This window comes from Chrysoperla carnea, chromosome 1 (assembly GCF_905475395.1).
Source record: "Chrysoperla carnea chromosome 1, inChrCarn1.1, whole genome shotgun sequence".
In the NCBI taxonomy this organism is placed as follows: Eukaryota; Metazoa; Arthropoda; class Insecta; order Neuroptera; family Chrysopidae; genus Chrysoperla; species Chrysoperla carnea.
In genome coordinates, this window is record NC_058337.1 from 115,476,158 (window position 1) to 115,495,548 (window position 19,391).

General features: G+C 28.9%; 1 protein-coding gene across 1 annotated transcript in view; it reads left to right on the top strand.

Moving 5' to 3' along the window:
• LOC123290768 (inactive dipeptidyl peptidase 10) overlaps window positions 1-19,391 on the top strand; it is a 325,130-nt gene that overhangs the window by 257,439 nt on the left and 48,300 nt on the right. Inside the window, exons 3-4 of the mRNA XM_044871071.1 lie at window positions 9,932-10,240; window positions 11,634-11,708. Coding sequence (XP_044727006.1) covers window positions 9,932-10,240; window positions 11,634-11,708 — 384 coding nt within the window. The remainder of the gene's footprint in view (window positions 1-9,931; window positions 10,241-11,633; window positions 11,709-19,391) is intronic.

The following is a 19,391-nucleotide window of genomic DNA, read 5'->3' on the forward strand; positions in this document are numbered from 1 at the left end:
CCTGGGAGTCGTACACAAATAAACAATAAGTAGACTTTTATGATCAATAAAAACACTGATTTTTCCTCATCAATAAAACCTTGCCGTCTTGTACTCAAGGACGTTTTAGAATAATTAATTCTTAAACCATACACGTCAAAAAATGGCTGAACCAAACAAGAGATCAGCAAATTGTTACTTGAAAGTGAAATGAATACTCTCATAAGACAGTCACAGTAAGTCTTAGTAATGCCATCGTAAAAGCGGAGTTCCACTGATGGGTCTAGACATTTCAAGTTTATTAGTGCCCTGAAATAAACTTTTTCACTACATTAGTCTGGAAATACCTCATACTTGCCCCATACTCCATTTAATAATAATCATTTCTGGAAACTGAATGAGAAGTTAGTTAAAGAAAATTAGTAGTTCTGGGCTGCCTTAGAGGCGGGAAACTCAGACTGGTACACAATAGCAGTGCAGAGCTGCACACAAGAATATTCAGTATGTTTTACTGTTCGTAAGAAGAAAGTAAACCACATTTGTTTAATTTTCAATTCAAATCCGGTGACATAAAGACTACGCCTTTTGGCCTTATAAGGTTCTCGTTCTATTTCTGCTTGAACCTTGCGTAATAAAAATTTCTATGATACTCGCAGTTTCAGGAATAAACATTTTAAGGATTTTACAGTTGTTACCCATTTTCTTGGCTACGAGGATGTAATTTTAATTATCTAAATCTTATTTTAATCTAACCCTTCAGTCTGGAATCTAAAACTTCTCAAACTTATAAAAACTATGAAACGGTACGGATTGCTGAAAATGATTTAAAAAAAATAAAAAACATATCTGTTACTGAGAGTTATAGAAAACCCATACATGTATAAAAGAAGATTAGAAGACTAAAGTAAACCTTTGGTGTTAAGTCTAGCGTAAACCTAAAGTATAATGAGAAAAGATTCTTTTTTTCTTGCTATCTAGAGTAGAGTATTCTGTCTTTGTTTATCCCAACGAAATAAATTTAAAAAAAACTTTAAAAAAATAAAAACATTGAGAAAAAAATGTTGTTTAAGCGTTTTTATATATTTTATAAATTCAATAGGAAAATATTTTTCATGAAAACAGTTTTATTTTTTATAAATTAAAAAAAAAATTGATTTTATAACAACCGCAAAAACTATGTTGTTGAAATTTAGACGAGTTCAGATCTGAAGGCCAATCAAATCAATTGGCGAGTTATTAGAATCCCTTCAAAAACATTTCTTGCCTATTAATCCGACAAATGACATTTTTGTTAACTTCGAAACATGACTATTAAAATTTGTTTTTCTTAAATTTGAGCGCCGTTTATCAACGAATAGCTGTTATTATCAACAAATAGCTGAAAATGCTTGATCTCATATAGATTGGTTATTTAACTTAAATTTAAAACCGATTGGAAATGGGTCCAAAAATTGCATTTTCATACTTTTCTTTAAATCATTTCTCTTAGAACATCAATGAGTATGAGATAGTACATACACACTGAGCAATGTGTATAAGAAAGATATCATTAACTGCTTTTTACTGCTTCTATTATACTGAATTCATGCAAGGAGGCACCTAATATTATCTTTCTTATACACATTGCTTAATCCCTCACACTCATTGATGTATCAAGGCTCTTTTTTACTTTTTTACATAATGAAAAATAATTGAACAAATATCAGTGGATTTAAAGTGAAAAAAATTTTAATTTCAATGAAATTGACAAAAAAACTTTGGAATAATAAATAAAGGTAAGCGCGTTATGTCTACAACATTCAAAATGATCCCCAGAAATTGTTCCCGAAATCGCTAACTGTAAGAATTTTGTGTCTCATATAATCTGAAAAAATTTAATGAAAATTTTTTCTTATTGTGACAAGAAACAAGTCATAATTTTTATAATGACAAAAATAATAACTTTTTTTTTGAGTATTTTCTTTAGTTAGAATGTTGGGAAAGGTACTAAATTTATACTCATGACAGATAATGAATTTTTAAAGATGTTATTGAGAGTCATATTTTCTTTCGAAGAGCGTCGTTACTCCTTTTTCTACCTGCAAATAAATGAAAAATGTTAATATACTTGGAAAGAAAGTATATTTTCAACAAAAATATCATTTTCTCTATTTGATATATTTCATAACTATTTGACAACATAGTTATATCCATGTTTCTGTATTATATATATTTATAAATATAGAGTGATTTCTAAATATGTTAATATGTAACTCTCAAAATGTGACATACTATATTATGTATGTTTAAAATATATATCTATGGGTTAGAAGTTATTATTAGTTTAATGCTGCACCCGCATGCACATGCTGAACATGAACTACACACGTAATCTCGTGATCCCTTTGGCTCAGATGCCAAAAATCGCTTTTTTAGCGAAGGCTAGACGAGAACAGACGAGATACCATTACTATCACCTACTCGTCCTGTGGTTTTAGCTTAAAACCCGTAATTGTACTACATTTTCTTTCTTAAAATTTATAATCTCCTGTACATAAAGATATTGGTTTTTCAATATAGTTATATAAATGTACGTCGTCTTTTAACTCTGGAGACGGTTGGTTAGTAATAATCACATCTTTTACCAAACTACTATTATTATCCTCCCAAGTGAATTAGTTCAATCAAAAAACGATAAGAAGCGATGTACTACTTTTTTTTGTGTTCCATCTTTGTTGAATCTGTAAAGTGTAATAAAAAAAATGTGATCCTGTAACTTTATTTTTTGTGTATTATACTCGACAGGAAAAAATATCATTATTACTTCGGAACCTAAGAAAAAATAAATAAAACTAGATGTAAACCCTACAGACGAAATAGTTTTCTTGATTTTTCACAAAAGTTTTCTTTAAAATAAAATGAGTTGTTAAAAATAAGAATATTACTTAGCTTCAATAGTTTTGTTATAAAAGAAAGTATGCAATTATAATAAAGAATAAAACCAATTTTACGAGTACTTGCGTCAATTTTCTTTCGAAAATACAAAAGAAATTGAAAAGCTTTGTGAATTTCGTGATGGGACTGAGATAATATAATTTATAAACTACAAGTGAATTGAATTTTTAATACTTCTACCAAATTTAATTCTTTTGAAAATTTTCCTGACAAATTAAAGGATTGAAACAATTTACATTGAATTTATTTGCTAACAAAATATTTTTTGTAGTTTAAATCACAGCCTATCTCAATCATTACTTATTGATGGGTATTTTGAATTATACCATTTTCTAGTTTTAAAAATAGGTAAAGTTCAAACGGTGCATTGTGATGTACCTCGGATCAAGCAACGTGTTGTACATCGGACATATGATAATATATACGCACTAAATTAAGTAAACTATTATTTTCGCCTTTGTTATCAAAAAAACGTCCTATAATTCATTCCGAGCCATTTAAAATACCAGTACAAACTGTTGGTAGTCGCTCAAAAAAGATATCAGATCAATTGGGAATAAAGAAGATTTTTCAAAGTTTCAAACACATATATTAAATGTCGCGGTTCCATGGAGTTAAGATTGAATATCGAAAAATGACACTTTTAAACACAATGACATATGAGGGTACAATCATATAAGGGGTGATTCGAGGTACACTAGGGTGGAAAAAACGTAGTCTTGAAAAAGAACAGTGCTTTAAACCGAGAATAATTTCATTATGATATTTTAGAAATTAACTTCAAAATAACATATTAACGTAAATTTACTCCCTATCTCTTATCCAGCGCAATGTTTGTTAAAACAGGAATAATTTGTACAAGAAACTATTCAAAATAAACAGCATGTACCCTTAAATAATTGAAAACAATTAAATAAATAATTTATTATTTTCATAAATAAATTATTCATTTGAAATGAACGTACGGGCGTAGAAGGTATCATCACAATGATATAGGTATAAAACCACATAGACTTTCTCTCTGCTACTACAATATCTACAGTTACTCTAAACTAATCCACAATTATTGTTGTTTCATGTGTTTTCCATTCAACAGGCTTACAAGTAGGGTAATGTTTAGTACCACGGAAATAATTTCTCTTGAATCATTCTCCATAGTTTCTCGATATATCGATGAATATAGCAGCTATATAGAGACACGGTTAACTTAGAAGAAGGCAAGCAACCAATAGAATGAATATCTTTGTTGAAGTAAAACTTCTCTAGGCATGCTTGCCTTGGGGAGTAAACTGGGGAATGTATGATCAGAATGTTACGAAAATGTGTGATCAAGCTTGCTACGAAAAGTGTGATCAAGTTGAGAGTGGAATATAATTTAGTGAAGATAGAAAGTGAGAGAGTTACGTTGCAACAACATTACAACATAATGTTATACTATAAGTATATTCATATAATATATTTACACAAACACCCAGTAGCTTAGTGGCAGAGCACTGAACTTCGATACGGGAGACTGGCGTTCGAAAGCAGCTCATGTATATTTAAAAAAAAAAATTTGTATTACTCATACATATACCTACATACATAAGGATGGAGCCAAAGACGTTATACTTCTGTCCTGTGGTCTATAGCGCACTCGTTTTTTTTGGTATTTGATCCCCGTCTTTTGAGTTTTCAATCCAGTCCACTATAATACCTAGATCACTACTTATTCGTGAGTATTTTGCTAGGGACTATTTCATTTTTAAACATAACGTAAAATATTGAGGAGGTAAAGTTTTAGAAATCAAACAACGTATTTTAACAATCATACATGATAATAGGTTCGCATCAAATTTTGTATTCCTTTCTTCTTTGCTATGGCCTATGATGTATAAGTTAGCGTAGTAAAAATAAAGAAGGTCTCATTTACTCGCGCTGATAAAAATACTAATTGAAGCTTTTACTGATTGTTTAGAGAATCACGTAAGAAAAACTTGTATGGATTTCTATAATTCTCTCACATGCATTATGTGATAGTGTTTCTTATAGTGAACTGCAAAGGTTATTCTAGGTACATTAGGGTGTGATTCATGGTACATTATGATAACATATCTTATACCATGAATTTATAACTCTGATATATTAAAATTCTCAAAAATATACATAGTATGTAGAAATAATAAGACTATGAATAAAGACTCTCTTGTAACATTTGAATAAATACACATATAAATTTCGATACCTGGTACTACACTCTCCCTCAAAACCTACTACCCAATCGTTTGAATTATTGAATAATCATGATGATTTTCTATAGTATATACAGTTTATTAATTTTTAATGAACAACTTGTTGACTTGTTGTTGTTATTATTATTGTTGTTCATTGTGAATGTTTAAAAAGATTTAAAATATTTAAATATTAATTTTTTATTTTTTTTATTTTTATTTAGTTTTAGCGAAACATATTATACATAATACATATACATAAACACATTTATATACATTTGCATTAAACATAAATGAAATTTACTAAACATATTATTATTTATATTAAAACATTTAAACCACACTGAAAACACATTCATAATTAGTAGTTATGAGGAAAATTTACAATAAAACTTTTTATTTATTTATAGAGTTTGTCAGAAATAACTTTTAAAATATAATCCTATATAGAAAATAACGCTCGCTACTATTTTCAACGTATAATTATATTTTCCATTAAAACGATAACGAATTTGGGATCTGAAACGGAGTGAAAGAGTGCGTTTTCTCACGAATGTGGAATGTAGGTTTAATTTTTTCTTCCTGCTCGATTTTCTGTTCATAGGAAAATAACTTAAAGCAGTATGCAAATGATTTTATAACACGAAAAAAAACGTGGAATGAAAATACTTAACCTCAGGAATAAATAAAACATAATTTACTAAGGTTAAGACGTGAAAGGTTTCTTTCACTTATATTATCCAGAAAAACGTGTAATATACTTGTAATAAACAAGCCATTCTATGATAATTTACTTCTGGTTACATTGAACAAGTACTTTTAACTCAAAGCAACTTTCTCATACAACATTTATAATAAAAAAAAAAAATAGCAGTCATGGAAGCTCTCAACAGAAGTGAAAACTTAAAACTAGGGAATTACTGAAATTTTGAGCTACGAAAGAAAGTAATTAAATTTTTTTTATCAAAAAGTGGGTTCAATTCGAGCTAGTAAAACTTTTATATGATTTGTAAAACTATTTTATTGATGAAATTTCTGCCGCTTGGTAAATAAACTTCTGAGTCGAAGTGGAGCTTTTTCTCCCTAAGACATGTATAGGGCAGCGCGGCCATTTTCGAGACAGAGTGTAAGGGGGAAATAAGGGGGTTAATATTTAAAAAGTTTCTGCTTCTTGCCAAATAAGTTCCCTAACAACCGCACAAATGTTACGTAATTTTAGCAGACATATCCCGCCTTCCCTTCCCAGCTAATACCAATCAAACCATGTAAACCTTTTCCGTTAGGAAGGAGAGGTCGAAATGTCTTCCAGCAGTTTGTAGCGTTTGTGCGACCATTAGGAAGCTTATTTGATAACGGTTTGGTATATATATGTTCTATGAGCGAAAACGCTCCGCATCGACTCAGGAACTTATTACTAGGAAGTGGTCGAATTAATAATAATAAGCACAAAATACATCTATGATAGAGAACTGAATCTATGCGGTCTAGTAATCGAAGAATTTTTCTCAAGCTGCGGGTTGCATTCGACTAGTTTCATATATGACCCAAATAATCATCAAATTCTTTTTCTAATACAAAAGATAAAATACACTTTCGAAATTTCAATTAATAAACTTTTAATTGAAAACTATTTCATCAATTAAATTAAATTTTAAAGTTGTCTCACTCTTAATAGAAAACCCCTTATAAAGCTCCTCAAACTATTTATTTTTGAATAAAACAAAATAACAAAAATACATTACACATGCACAAAACACAGTTGCATGATTTAATTATATTTTATTAAAAAATAATATTTACGCGAAAAACAAACACACCCCAAAAAAACTACTGTACGAAATTTTTTATACAATTATTATTAAATCAGATTACATTTTTTTTCAGCTTGTAAAAAAAATTTTAAAAATAAAATAATGATAATAGATTGATGAATTCACTCTTAATTGAAATATTTTCAGTAATTATTTAATTAGTTTTGCACCAGGTATATTTTTTTTTAGTTTGATAATTTTTTATATGAGCAAATATTTTTATAATTAACATTATTAGAGTATTTTTTAATATCACACACACTATTTGAATAAAAAACAATTAGTTTGTAGTTTAACATTAATTTTTCTAATTAAAATTCCAAACAGGGTATATACTAATTTTTATAAAAATATGCCCTGTATTTTTTCGAGTTAAGGTTGTTGGTGCATTTTAATTTTAATACGTAGTGCAATAGCCAGTCATAAGAATTCGGGGGAAACGATAACTTTCTTATAATGCCATATTGGCAATAATATACTAAAGGTATAAGAATTATACCTTCTCCATAATTCTGTCAAAAATGTTTTTCAAATTTTTTTCTTCGCTAAAAATGATTGCTTCAGTATTTGTTTTTCAATTCACGAAAATTTTACTTTAAAAACATCTTGAAAAGTTATTTAAAAAACTACTCTTTGAGGGTTACAATCGCCAAAATTTGAAGAAAAAAAAAGCCGAAATTTTCACGGATTTTTTTGATTGAATTGTTGCGTTCTGCGATCGAAGTAACAATCTTGGATTATCCATTGGGCCAACATCATAACAAGTCTGCTAAAAACCAGAGCTGTCAGATTTGACGTTAGTTCTAATGTATAAAGTTCTGTCGATAAATTTTGAAAGGCTTTATCTCGGAAAGTGTTGGGTCAACGGAGTCCATTCTAGTCTCATATTGTAGCAAATTTAGTCTACTTGAAAAACCTTCTGAAAAGATTATATTAAAAAACTAGTCCCTTAGTGTTATAATCGCCAAAATTCGAAATTTTCACGGCTTTTTCGATTTTTGACAAAGTTGTGTTCGGCGCTCGAGTTGACAAACTTGAGTTGTAAATTAAACCATAGACAAGTCTGCGAATAATCACTACCGTATTTAATGCAGACTACTCCGTTCTTTCAGACACCAAGGTTAATGAAATATCGGCAATCTGAATGAAATTTTAAATAAAACCTCGATTTTGTGTGAAGATAGAATGTTGTAGAATTTGCTGCACCGGCTATGCTTATTAGGCCAACGACCTTTACTCAAAAATCAAAAAAGAAAACCTAATTTGGCATGTTTTTTTTTAATTTTACTTTTAATCTAATAAAATAAAATAATGGTTGGGTGAATGATTAACTTAAAGATTCGAATATAGAATCTTCAAAAAATAATTTTTAACTAAAAAGTATTTGTAATTTTTTCTTTAATTTTCACAATTTAACATTTTAAATAAATAATTTTCATGTGTTTATTAAAACAATAATTTTGTAATATTTTGTAATTTTCTGTAGAATTAATAAAAAAAAAGAAGATTTAAATAGACATCGACGTAATCGATTTTATTTCTTCTTTTTGGTCATAGAATTATCTGGGTTAGGATACAGTGATGAATAGTATTATTGAGTAAACATTTTTTAATGGTCAATAAATGGAAAATCTTTCTAAAATGAAGGTCTACGATCCATCAAAGTTTCTTACGATGGGAATCAACCATATTTTTAATACCTTCAATTAATAACAGTTAAAAAAATGACTCTTCATCGACTTGTCGTCGTTAGACCATTAAAAATGGTTTCTCAAAATTATGTCAAAATAGAAGGTTATCACTCTTGGGAAAATTAGGCTAGGAAATGCATTTTTTTCTAAAAATATAACAATGAAATCTAAAAGAAAATTGTTAAATTTTTGGAAATAGAACATCCCATTTTAATTCATTTAAAAAGCACTTCAGAAAATGTTTGGCTAGAAATTTTTGAAAAATTTTTTGATAAAATTTTAGATAATGCATCTCATTTTATAATATAATTGGTTATGAACTTTAGAAAATTTAGTTTTCTGAATGCCTAAAATTTTGATTAGAATATTTCCAAGCACAATCAACAAATTTGAGAAATTTCGATTAATTATTGAACCAAATTTTTTGATTGTCCTCAGAGATGTGTGCAGATGGTTGAGCCTAGTCAGTTTTAATCACTAATGTTTTTAAGCAATGTGGGTAGCGGACCATGTTTTCTCAGATGTAAGAATTTATCTAATTTTTACCACTTGATATATAATTACTAAAAAGATCACGGCAATTGAAACGTTTTCCGGGCTGTATAAAAATAATCTTTTCCAGGTCCAAGTCTCTTTTATTTCTTATTCTCTGATCACGTCATTTATAAGTAAGATTCTGGATAACATATAAGCTTACAGGTCAATTAACTCGATGGCTTTCCCAAATTAAGCATCATGAATCTTTTATATAGTAATTAATGCTATAAAAGTTGCTTCGCTCAACTTGATCGACATCGGCATCAAAGATCTTCTCTTATTATCGCAATTCTTAGGAAATGTGGACAAATTTACTATATCTTTCGATTCGTAAACTATCTGAACAGAAGTTGAATTCATCATGCAGTAACTGGCAAAAAAAGCTAGTTGCGTTTTATAGAATTATTTTCCCAATATTACAAAATTGCTTCCAAAAACATTTTCTCACAACGGCGTTCCTTAGTCTGAAGACTTTCTTTGGCAAATTCTGGATACATCTCTAATCACTGCGAGTATAAGGTTCAATTGTCACATTGCATTCGAATTATTTCAATTTTTTCCCGGGCGGAAATCAATTTCAAAAACTATAAATCAATCAATTTCATTATAAGATTACTAAACAGATTACCTGAAATGAAAAAAGAAGCACTCAACTGAACCTTATTTCCTCGAAACTTTTTTAGAAATAGTTTTTTTCATTAAGTTAAGAAATTAAATCTCAGATGTAAAATGTTGTCTTTTTTTGTTTCTTCCCTAACCACATATTCAGGATTTAGCATCAGTTGCGGAAGATGGACATAATTGGCTTTCCATTGTATTCTCATTACTTGTGATTGCTGTGGTGATTGCGGGTATTGTAACTGCCATATATTTATTGGGTTATGTGGACGAATTATTATATTGGTCTGGACGTCGTATGAAATTAGATGAATATTTACAAGGTGAATTAAATGTAGAACGATTACCACCAGCATGGATATCACATACACATTTTGTATTTCAAGCGGATGATGGTGGCCTTGCGTATTTGGATACTTCCAATAATAATATTACACAATTAGTTTCTAATCATACGCTGGTAAGTACTTTTTTCTTGTTTTAGTTTAAGGTAGAAGTCATTTTAAAAGTTCATCTAGATTGTTACAAATCTCAAAGAAGAGTTTTGGTTCGAAGACTGGAAAATCATGTGGCCATTTTGTTATTTGAAGTAGTTTTGCCTTCTAACAAAGTAAAAATTGTGTATTGATACTTATAGAAATATATTCCCATCATAAACATCAAATCACATGGATAATAATTAACTAGAAATTTCGTAGAATATTCCCTCAGCGAGAGAGTAGTTGTTAGTGTGTAAAAATTTTATAATAATTAGCCTTGCCATAAATTGAACAGTTTTGTGTCTCTTGTGGCCTCAAAGCAACAACCTCCAAGTGTCAAATAGTGAAAATGTCGAGGTTATTTAATGTTTAATACATATGATATATTTGTGATGATGATAATTCTCTGTGGTTATTTTACAGAAAAAAAATAGAGAATTCATTCTTCTTGCCAAGTTTTTGAAAATACTCAATGTCGTATGTTTTATTGCTTTATCTTAAAACAATTTAAAAATTTATATTCTTTGAACTTTAATGGCGTCTAGACAATTCCAATTTTGACATAAATATGTATATTCAACGTACAAATAAAAATATGGCTTTTTGAAAGTGTTATTTTACGTCCATTTTTTAATAAATTGAATAATAACTTTGGTAAGTCTGACTTGATAATGTAGGGAACAGAGCCAATATTTTGTGTATGACGATTTCATTAATTTATAAAAATTATTGGGATCTACAAAAACTAGGGTAGTTAGTCTTCACAGTTTCCGAAACCAAGTAAATGCATATTTTTAATTCAATTTTGACTTAAATAATTGAGCCATAGACTTTTGATTAATCACATTTCCACACTTGCCAATAAGGCTTTTATTTAATAAATAAATGTCTTCTTTGAGATGAAGTGCAAATTTGCAGGCGTCACTTCAATTGCATGCAGGCGAGATAATTCAAGCAGTTACCACTTTCTATATGTACCTATACGGCTTGTTTGACTAGACGTAGTCCCAATTCCCAACTGCATGGAGTCGCGTTTGAAATCACGATTGTACATTTTCAGATCATCTAATAGAAGCGTCAAATGATTCAAGTTGCCTATAAGACCAATAAATACTAGTCAAACAAAACAAAAAATACTTGCTCTTAAAAGGTAGAAAAAGGCAAAGAATTAGGCTCCCCGTTTTTAGAATTGCGATCATAAATCGATAATGCACGAAAATATCAATATAACGAAATTTATATTAGAAAATAAAATTAAAATTATACAAGAAAGAGTATTTATTGGTCTATAAATGATTCTTATAAACATGTTTAGTTCTTTTGACAAGAGTCCTATTATTTGTGCCCAAAATTTACAAAGGATTTTTTTTTCAGAGACAATTAAACGTTCGTGGTTATCAATGTTCATTTGATCGTCAATATGTATTATTTAAACATAATGTTAAAACAGTAAGTACTCAAATTTTTTTTTCTTTAGTTAGAATAATTATTTGTTATTTATTCTCAAAGTTTACTCTCTAAACAAATTTTTCTAAATACAATAATCGACCAATTTTATATCATTGTCAGAGTGTTTTTGATACCATTCTCTCTTCAAACACAGAAAAATGATACTTTTTTCGAATTTAGTGGCACAATTTTTCAAGTCTCAAGGTACAAATAATTTCAACCACAAGTCTAAACTTGCCTTGGCGCTCGTACTACCTTAATAATCAAGCATAAATTTTTCAAACAGTATTAATAATTGATCTTGCTATTTTCATATAAAAATAATGGTCAGTTTGCTTCAAAGCCACACTGTTGCTATTTCATGTTCATTTTTCTGTCCCTAACCTTATGAAATACCTACGATCGTTTTAGAAATACAATAAATGTAAAAATAAAATAAATACAATAATTTAAAAAAATGATATAAATATCTACAATAAATACAAAAAAATTGTTATAAAATATAATTTAAAAGAACAAAAAAAAAAAATGTATATATAAAATAAAAGATAGTGGAAAAATTAAGGATTATCTCTATTTTTAAGTATTCATAAGAGCAGTATATTGTCATACCTTTTTTTCTTTTAACAGATCCATAAATTGTGTTAATTTTCCATTTATTAAAGGTTTATCAAAGGTAAATTTGAGATAAAAATTGATACGATGCACATTTATTTTACACTATAACGTATGCATTACCTACAATCTACAGATTAAATATAGTTTCTAAAACTATATAAATATGATTTAAATAATCCTAAGGACTTTTAAAAACAGAATATTTATGGAAGCTATAAATAAGCTAAAAATATTATACAGATGTTTTTATTACATAATTCTCAAAAAAAAAGAGACAAACAAACATTACTATTACATAATTCTCGAATGTAAATAAACATATGAATAACATACTTAAAGTTATTATAATAGTTTTGATTTATAAAATACAGGACTAACTCCATTCTATTTTTAGAAAATTATTCATATAATTGCATTTTTATAACATTCACAGCTAATAGAAATCATCTTTCTATAAAGTCTGTTTCTTAAGGTAGTTCAATTGTGAAATAGCTTTTCTTAGGTATTCAATGAAATTGAAATATTAACAACAGTATTCTGTATTTAATTAAAGAAGTAATTTTTTCATCCTCTGTTTAATGAGATATTAACAATAAAAATACCCATAATTAACGTGCTGGTGTTAAAAAGTAAATAATTTTCTATGTATCTCGAAAACGATTCTTACCATACAGTGATTTGAAACATTGATCCAGTATGACGAATTTTTTGATACCAAGAAATTGGTCGTCTTGTTAAAAAGATGAACGCAAAGAACAAATTATAAATTTGCAGTTTACAATGTCTACATATTGTACACTGTTGTCACAAATAGTGCACGAATATACGAGTATGTTTTCATGGACTGAATATATTCATGATAATTTCATAACATTCGGTCAAGTCGAACAATTTAGTATTACTTTTTTAATTTTTTTTATAACTCTTTATTATACTGGTATTTATTCGTGTGGACCTCAAGGTTCGCACTAGACTCACTCCACGACTTGTTTTTTATCAAATGATACAATATTGATTTATCTATATATCTGCGAAAAAATAAATTGTTCACAAACAATAATTAATACTTTCGGTGTTTATCAAAAAGCATCAAGAAGACCCATTTTTCAATTATATCGGTTTCAAAAATTGGAACTCACACGTCACCTAAATAGTGCCCCGGTATGAATCATACTCATTGATCTCCAAAATCATACTTTTGCGTTGAAAATAAAATAAAGTGAATAATTAACAGGGCTGAAGTACGTCCAAAGCACCTTAAAGCAAAAAAGAAAAAAATGATTTAAAAATAATTTTGTTTCAAAGAATAAATACATTTTCGAAATCTGACAAAATTTGATTTTGGTATTATAACATTTAAGAATGCCTTAATAGTTTTTATTTTATTTTTATCCTCTATTTTTACTAAAGTAGTGGAATAATAGGCTATATAATGTTAAATTATAATCACCTGTGAATATATTTATATTATATCAAGAATCTATGTAGAACAAATCCCGGCAGATTAATTTTTCGATACATAAATATCGCTATTATACGTATACACAATTCTACTTCAGCAATATCTAGTAAAATTGACAGCAGATATTTGTATATATTGTGTATTCGAATTCAAAAAAATTACTCAATCTAAAAGTACATCGTAAACATATCTTTTGGAAAAGACTTGCATGTAATTAATGACATTACGATCATTGTGTAACACCTTAGAAAGAATTAGTACTTACATTCAGACACTGAACAATTGCCTTAACTATTGGGCTTAAAATCATACTTAACTTTTCTTCAGTAAAAATTATTCCTTGGGAAATATTTAAGATTTTTATTAAATTGACTAAAGCAATCGAATAAAATGCTTGAAACAAAAGTTGCTGGACAGAAAAAGAATTGGTAAAGGGTAGAAAAACTCTAAAAATTGATAATTAGAAAGTTATTTTATGTTATTAGGAATTATAATTTGAACTGACTTTTAAATATTGATGGATCGCAGTCAAACAAAAACCTCCTGTTTTCTTCTGTAATGCTAAAAAAATTTTAAAATAAATTATTGTACTTTGATATTATTACTGTCACTTTCATACCTGAAATTGTAGTAATTTAGATTAAATATGGAATCCTTTTTATAGTCCACGACCGTACGAACTGAGGCTCAAAATGCATCAGAATATATGCGATAGATACATATCATGCATAGGTATATATATTCAAAGCGGAGGAACTCATCATCGTATATTATACAGAATGCCCAATAAACCTACAGGCAGAACATCAGCCATCTGAAATCGAGTTTCCACTCAAGGAGTTCCTTTGCAAATTTTGGACACAAAGTACCATTCTCGTTCTCAATTAGTATTTAAAAAAAAAAATAGAATGTTTATAATAAGCAAATTTGGAATTTGGGATTTTATCCTCTTACTTAAAATTGTTGAAGATGGTTTCGTTCAATGTACTTAAAAATTTTAATTTCTATATTTGATCATAAATGTTTAAAAGATAAACAAAATTAACTCTTCTACTTCGCTTATAATACAATTTTGAATTTCACCAATACTTATTATGAAATTCCCAGAATTATTAACAAAAACAGTGAGAGTTATTGTGAGTCACTCGGTAGGAAATATGTTCCTTTCGTTATAAATTATATACATCAAATTTTGAAAAATCTATTGACGGCCTGAACACCTTCCCCATGAAAAGCGGGCACAATACTTACAAGACAACATCCTTCTTAATCAATATTAATATTTCAAGATAATATACTAACAAAAATTAAATATAATTTTAAAAATTATCTATTGGATGGGTTTCGACCTGACGACTTTTCACATGAGGAACTGGTTTCAAAATAATGAAAATCAAATCTTTCATTTTCAAGATATTATACTATAGAAAATGTTGATTTTCGATCGTTTTGTCACACCATAAGGAACATAGTTCAACTAATTATCGAAGCAATTTTTCCGAAGCTGAAAATAAATTTTTGAATGGAAATTCGATGTATAAATAATAGTGAACTCCTGTCTGGTGTCATTTTGAACACGATGTATGCAACATGATAAGCATATAAACATAAGCGCATAAAGACTATATCTCGGAAAACATCTCTTGGATATACAGTAGAATCTCGATAAGTTAAAGTCCAAGGGAAACACAAAATATTTTAAGTTATAGAGGTTTTAAGTTATCAAGTGTCTATGTTAGGTAAAGGTTAATATAGAGGTATGTACATGTTTCTATGTACCCTAGTTAATATAGAGGTATGTACATGTTTCTAGGTAGTTACTGAGGGCCTATACAGAGATTATTTATTTAAGTTATAGAGGTTGCGTCTTTTAAGTTATAGAGGTTTTGGGCTCTGATGGGAAGGGAACATAGTATTTTTTGAAGTAACAGAGGTTTTTATGTTACCGAGGTTTAAGCTATCGAGATTCTACTGTACAATATAAATATATTAAATATAAATATTTTATCAGCGATATTAAAACCATATCATTATTATACTGGATTGGTATCTAGTTCGTATACAACATGAACACCAAGGCACGCCAAGTAATATTCATTGAATTTCATTTGCGGTAATAAGTATGATTCTACTGATGTTATGATTCCTACTATCCTAGTTTGTATAGCAAGAGATAAGAATTTTAAAATAAACAAACATGTAATATGTATACCTACAAATAATATTCAAGCAAATGAAGGTGAAATTATGTCTGTGATTTTAATAAAATCAAAGTTTAAAAGCTAAAATCTTACTAAACAAGAGTTGAAAACTTTCATTAAATAGTTTCGAAGAAGATTTGTAGGTACTTTCAATAAAACAAGTGAAAACGAACAATTGACTGAGTTAATTGTTAAAATACCATGTATAGACAGTGTTGATTACTCTGTCACATTACACATACATACATCTCACATCTATATAACTGATATTCCCATATAATACATACTTTACAATTTGCGCGAGTAATATAATACATACTTTACACGAGTAAGTGTTGTTTCCGACAAAATGTTTCAACCAAAAGTTGTTTCTTTTTTTATAAGGGACATTTTTTACATTTAAACTTTTATCTCTAACGGTTTACAAGATAGCTGCTACGGACCCAAGCCCAATTGACCTATGTTGCTCATTTACGAGCTCGACCTCACTTTTTACGTCCTAAGCACGCTATAAAAATTTCAGCTTGATATCTTTTTTCGTTTTTGAGTAATCGTGATGACAGATAGACAGACCACAGACAACAGACGGCAGACAGACTGAAAGACAACCGAAACTGAACTGATTGATTTTAATAACACCTATACCAAAATTTTGTTCATAGTATCAATATTTTTAAGCATTACAAACTTGGAACTAAACTTAGTATACCTTGATATATTTCATATACATGGTATAAAAATACCTTCAATTTAAAATAGTTTATTTGGTCAATGTCTTTATATTTATTAATTTTTCTGGCATTTGACTACAGCAGGTGTTTATTATCCAAGACCTTTCTAATGGTATTATCACGAGCCTAGTACCATGGGTGACTGTGAAGGGTGACATTTTTAAAATAAAACATTTAGGTTTGACATCTAAAGTGGCTGAGAAACAGACGTGCAGTGTGAATTCACCTAGTGACGTTTTATAGTTTCGAACCTACGGGGGCTAATACGTTACGGAATTATGATATTGGCCTTTTTCAACAATAGTTATTGCTTTTTCCGTGAAGTTTTGCGTGGTTAGCTATTTATCTACCGTAGCTAGGTTTTATATTGTTTTGAAAAAAGTATGCAAACCCTTAAACTTATTGCGTAGTTCGGAAAAAACAAATCAACAAACATTCTGTAATAATCTTCAAGAAATTAGTCCTCGATGCCCTTTTGTATGACCTTGAACTTCAAATGGAAGTGACTTTTGAACTAAAATCGAATATCAAGTCTTTTTTGGGTAAAAAAACATAGACTAATTTGAATAGTAAAAAAGAAATTGTCCTAGATATTGATAGAGGTAGTTCCTTGGTAATCCACAACACCCAGGAGTAAGAACGTTATTTTGCACGATCATGGATTCAACAAGATTCTATTTTTCAACAAGATGTTCTATACTTCTTTTATTTTAAAACAAAAACTGCGATTTGATCCCTGATCCCGAGAAACAATTTGAAGACAACAGTTTCATAAAAAGATAAAATAATCACAGTCTTTATTCTACCCCAAATTTTTTAGTATCTCTTTGTAGATAAAAGAATTATATAGAATATTGTCTTGTATAACCATGTTTTGTTATCAATAAAATGGTGTACTTTATTACGGTCGTCCAGAAACATTTTTAGATGTGCCCAAAGGATTTTTTTTAATGGTAAATATATACGAAACGATATATTTTGATATCAAGCCTCATTTAGGGAATTTGAAAAAAAAATATAAACATATCAAATTGAAAACACAACATTTGCTAAATATCTAGATATTTTTATACAGAAATACGAAAAATATTATTTTATTGACATGAAGTCAAGACAATTATAATTTCTAAAAGATAGTTCAGAAGTTGTAAGCGAGGGGATTGTTGAAACACGGGTTTACAAACAGGTCTCTTAATATTTGGAAAATGGTAATATTTAATACAAGGGAAACATTTTACAGAAATGACTTACAACAATATTTTTTGTATTCCTGTATATATGAATCAATCAAATACAAATATCACGTTTTTCGTTCGCTCTTCCATTAAAATCTTTTTTTTTTTTTTTGTTCAGCTTTTTTCAATTGAAATATTCGCAATAACCACGGTTGAAGAGACACTGATCAATTTTATCTTTCGATATGCAGGTTTAGAATATTGAATTTCGATGCACTGCCAATACATTTGCAATAAAATATACCGTTTATTGCACTAAATGAATGGTATGCATTTTCGTTATTCAAATGATCCGTAGATAAATTATCTTTTATCAGTGGTAGAATTTGTAACGATCCAAGAAACGGATTTCTCCTTCCACAGTATAGAATTTTCTCAAATCAGCCACTGTCTTGCTCGCATATAGGATGTTCAAAACCCCTTGAATGTTAGAAAATAAGGAATGAAAAAAAGTGCCTAAAACAAAAGTTACGGGATTTCGCTCGTACAATCTAGCAGTAATCTTGGATTTGGCATTAACATTGACTATGAAGGTCACTTTAGGGCAAAGTTGATTTTTTTGAACGACTAATTTAGTTCTTACAGAATTTTAGAAGGAATTAAAAAAAAAGTAATTAATGAAAAAGCAACACGCAGTACTGCAGAACAAAAATTCGAAACTCGAAACGCGAACAGTGACGTGAAATCGTTGAATTGTTAAATGTATATGAAAACCAAATTTATTCTAATACTTTTACAGTAAATTCATTTAATCATTAAATCATTTAAGAACCTTATTTTATAAACCGACTTGGCGTTGAAGTGAGCTTTATGGTCAAAGCTTAGGTCAAATTGAAGGTCATCATTAGATGGTACATCGAAATCATTCGGTCACTATTTTCTAAATCTCATGAAGTAGTTCACAGTTTTTGTTCAATACTTTTGTGCCATATCTGATAAACTAGTTAGCTTCACAATTCTCTGGAATGTCCATATGGCCCTAAACTCGTTTCAGGGCTGCATATTAATTGAACTATTATTTACTAGCAATTCTTTCCGGAAAGATCGGCAGTCCACCGCTACCTTAAAACTTATACACTAATAAACTGCAATGATTTACAGTCATAAGCGTTATAAGGGTGAACCTACAAACTACTGTGCTCTCTAGTTTCTCTAGTTTGAATCAATCTACATATAGAATCTCCTCCTTAAACCTAACCAACCAAGTATTCTCTTTTGATTCTTACCTGGAAGGTATTCGTACTGAGTTTAGCAATGGCCAGAGAGCTTAAGGACATTGTCAGATCATGTATGTATATTTTTTGGCAAGGTTACCACGGTTGTCTGTGTTAAACGTAGGTTTTGGATTATTTGAATCTACATTTAAAATTATTGTGTACATTAGTACTACAAATTTATGTACAATTTGTCATTGTAAAAATCCTACTTAATCTCGT